The sequence below is a fragment of the Glossina fuscipes genome, unplaced genomic scaffold, assembly GCF_014805625.2.
Source record: "Glossina fuscipes isolate IAEA_lab_2018 unplaced genomic scaffold, Yale_Gfus_2 26, whole genome shotgun sequence".
Taxonomy (NCBI): Eukaryota; Metazoa; Arthropoda; class Insecta; order Diptera; family Glossinidae; genus Glossina; species Glossina fuscipes.
Window position 1 is genome coordinate 7720558 of NW_023998421.1, and position 2183 is coordinate 7722740.

A 2183-nucleotide genomic window follows, 5' to 3' on the forward strand; every position below is an offset into this window, starting at 1 on the left:
TCATCAGCTGTTTGCGAACGTTTCAAACGTAAAAAAATTCATTTTGCGTTAGTTTTTTTTTCTTCTAAAATAGTTGCCCGACAAAAATCCTGAAACTGAAAGCAATATTGGAAAATTCTGACAAAAATAATAAAAATTTTAATAAACCATAAAGTGCATTACATACATAATATATAATTTGAACACGACAGATTGTGAGCAAAATTTGTTAACACGCAACTAACTGCTTGCTGGTGTCTCGGTAATCGAGCATTCGAAGTCGATCAAAGGCAAACTGTTAATTTTTGTCAAATGGAGAGCAAAAACGAGGATTCGGGCGGCAGTGACTCTTTGGATAAAACTTTGCAACAAAAATGTAAAATGGACGATGTTGGGCAAGGAGAAGGTAAAGCAGAATTGACGGCCGATAGCGGTGGCGACGGTGCGAATGTAAGAGATAAGCCGAAAGAAAACGAATTGGTCCAATGTGAGCAACAACAGAATTCCTCCTCTAAACCACAAAAGACTGAGACTTATCTAATGGGTGATGGCATTAATGCAGCGGCCACTGAGGCCAGAGAATCTTCTCTGAGGTACTTCAAGGCTAGCAGTACAATAAGTAATACAATATTCTCACGGGAGGATAGCGACAGCAGTAGTAGTAGCAATAGTGTTAATAACTCCATTAATAGCAGCAGCAATAGCGGCAGCAGCCATAAAATCAAATGTACGGGTTCTCATAATATAGAAACAAAAGTTAAACAGATTTCTCAAAATTTGCAAGAAACCAGTCTGGAAACACTGTTCCCAGCTTTAGGTGGGGACAAATCTACAACAACAAAGCTATCGACCGAAGAAAATCCAATCATCACCCCATCAATAACATCAACCGGTACGTCTTCAGATGCTTTGCCAGGTTCAAGTACGTCGTCAACCGCTGTATTAGACAATGAGCAACCAGGACCTTCACGTTCTAATTCAGCCACTAATTCCGACAGTACGCTGTCGCATTCTGAATTGGATTCAAGTTCTTTAGCTGCCAATGATTCTATGGAAGACGCCAGTGACCATCGGTCTAAGAAGGTGCGTTTTCATCCCGACGCTAAAGAAAACGATGGCGGCAATAGAATTATACCCAAAAAGAAAAAGAAAATCAAATTGCAGCCGACTGATGAGAGTCCCAGCGTTAGTGCAAAGGTGTCAGGCAGCGATTCAACTGACATGGAATTCGATGAAAGCGGTGAAGAAGAAATGTACGAAGAAGAAGAGGAATTCGATGTAGAAAAAACGATAGCGGAGTCTGAAAATTATTTAAAACTACATCCTATAACGTTCGTACCCTCGCCAGCGCTAAATACATCCACAAGAGTACCTAGTAGCACAGGAATAATGAAGGAAGAAGACCTCCAATCAGACGAAAAAATAAATGATCAGTTAGAAGAGGAAACCGAGCTAGAAGCTGCTGCCGAAAATGGCGTCGAATGCATATTAGGAAAAAAAACCATAAATGGAGAGGTGAGTAGTTAAAGAAACGGGAAGAAAGTTGCAAATATATACTCTTGCACTTATATTTATAAGTGTTCTTTTGTTTTAAAGTGCTCTTACTTATTACGCTATGTGGATAAGGCTGGCTCGTATTGGGAACCTGAAGATTTTATAAATAAAAACTGCCCAAAATTGCTCAACAAATACGAGGAGAGTCAACAAATCCAACAGGATCGTTTAGTAAGTGGAAATATCAAATTGAATTGGAAAATTTTTCCAACTTTTTTTTTTTCTTTTTGTTTTAGATGTGTTATGTTGCCCAACGTCAAAATTTACGTCAAGGTTACACTGACTTTTAAAAGTGCATTTCTGTAGAGAGTATTCATAAAGAAGTCATACGAAAAAAGTTGAGTATTGAAATTTAAAAACCAAGATTTAAGTTATCTGGAATGAAATCAAAAGATTTTCTATTTAAAATACCTTTCCAATTTTACTGGTTATAACTGAAATCTTGTTCTTGTATAAATTCTTAGAACTGCAATCTCCACAATAATTGAAATAATTTGTAATCTTTGATTATGTTAAAAATGAACACGCATTGGCAAAATATTCATCAAATATTTAATTATTAAGGAGCATAATGTAAGCGGCTTATTTTTTTGTAATATTTTTTGCCTAAAAGTAAAGAATTGAACAACCTTAAATATAATTTATTTGAT

General features: G+C 36.4%; 1 protein-coding gene across 2 annotated transcripts; it reads left to right on the forward strand.

Moving 5' to 3' along the window:
* Positions 1–2183, forward strand: LOC119635396 (suppressor protein SRP40). Of its 2 annotated transcripts, none has more exons than XM_038030203.1 (3): positions 1–1494; positions 1558–1704; positions 1770–2183. In XM_038030203.1, the coding sequence occupies exons 1-3, from the start codon at positions 292–294 to the stop codon at positions 1821–1823; spliced, it is 1404 nt and encodes a 467-aa protein (XP_037886131.1). In that variant the 5' UTR covers positions 1–291; the 3' UTR covers positions 1824–2183. The 2 variants fall into 2 exon arrangements, with proteins under 2 accessions (XP_037886131.1, XP_037886132.1); XM_038030204.1 differs by having other exon boundaries at positions 1576–1704; positions 1770–2181.

What these genes read in the sequence shown, in the direction of transcription:
- LOC119635396 (XM_038030203.1), top strand. Translation starts at nt 292, where the DNA reads ATGGAGAGCAAAAACGAGGATTCGGGCGGCAGTGACTCTTTGGATAAA. An exon ending in AAAAAACCATAAATGGAGAG is followed by an intron (nt 1,495 to 1,557) that starts GTGAGTAGTTAA and finishes TATATTTATAAG; the next exon opens with TGTTCTTTTGTTTTAAAGTG. An exon ending in AAATCCAACAGGATCGTTTA is followed by an intron (nt 1,705 to 1,769) that starts GTAAGTGGAAAT and finishes TTTTTGTTTTAG; the next exon opens with ATGTGTTATGTTGCCCAACG.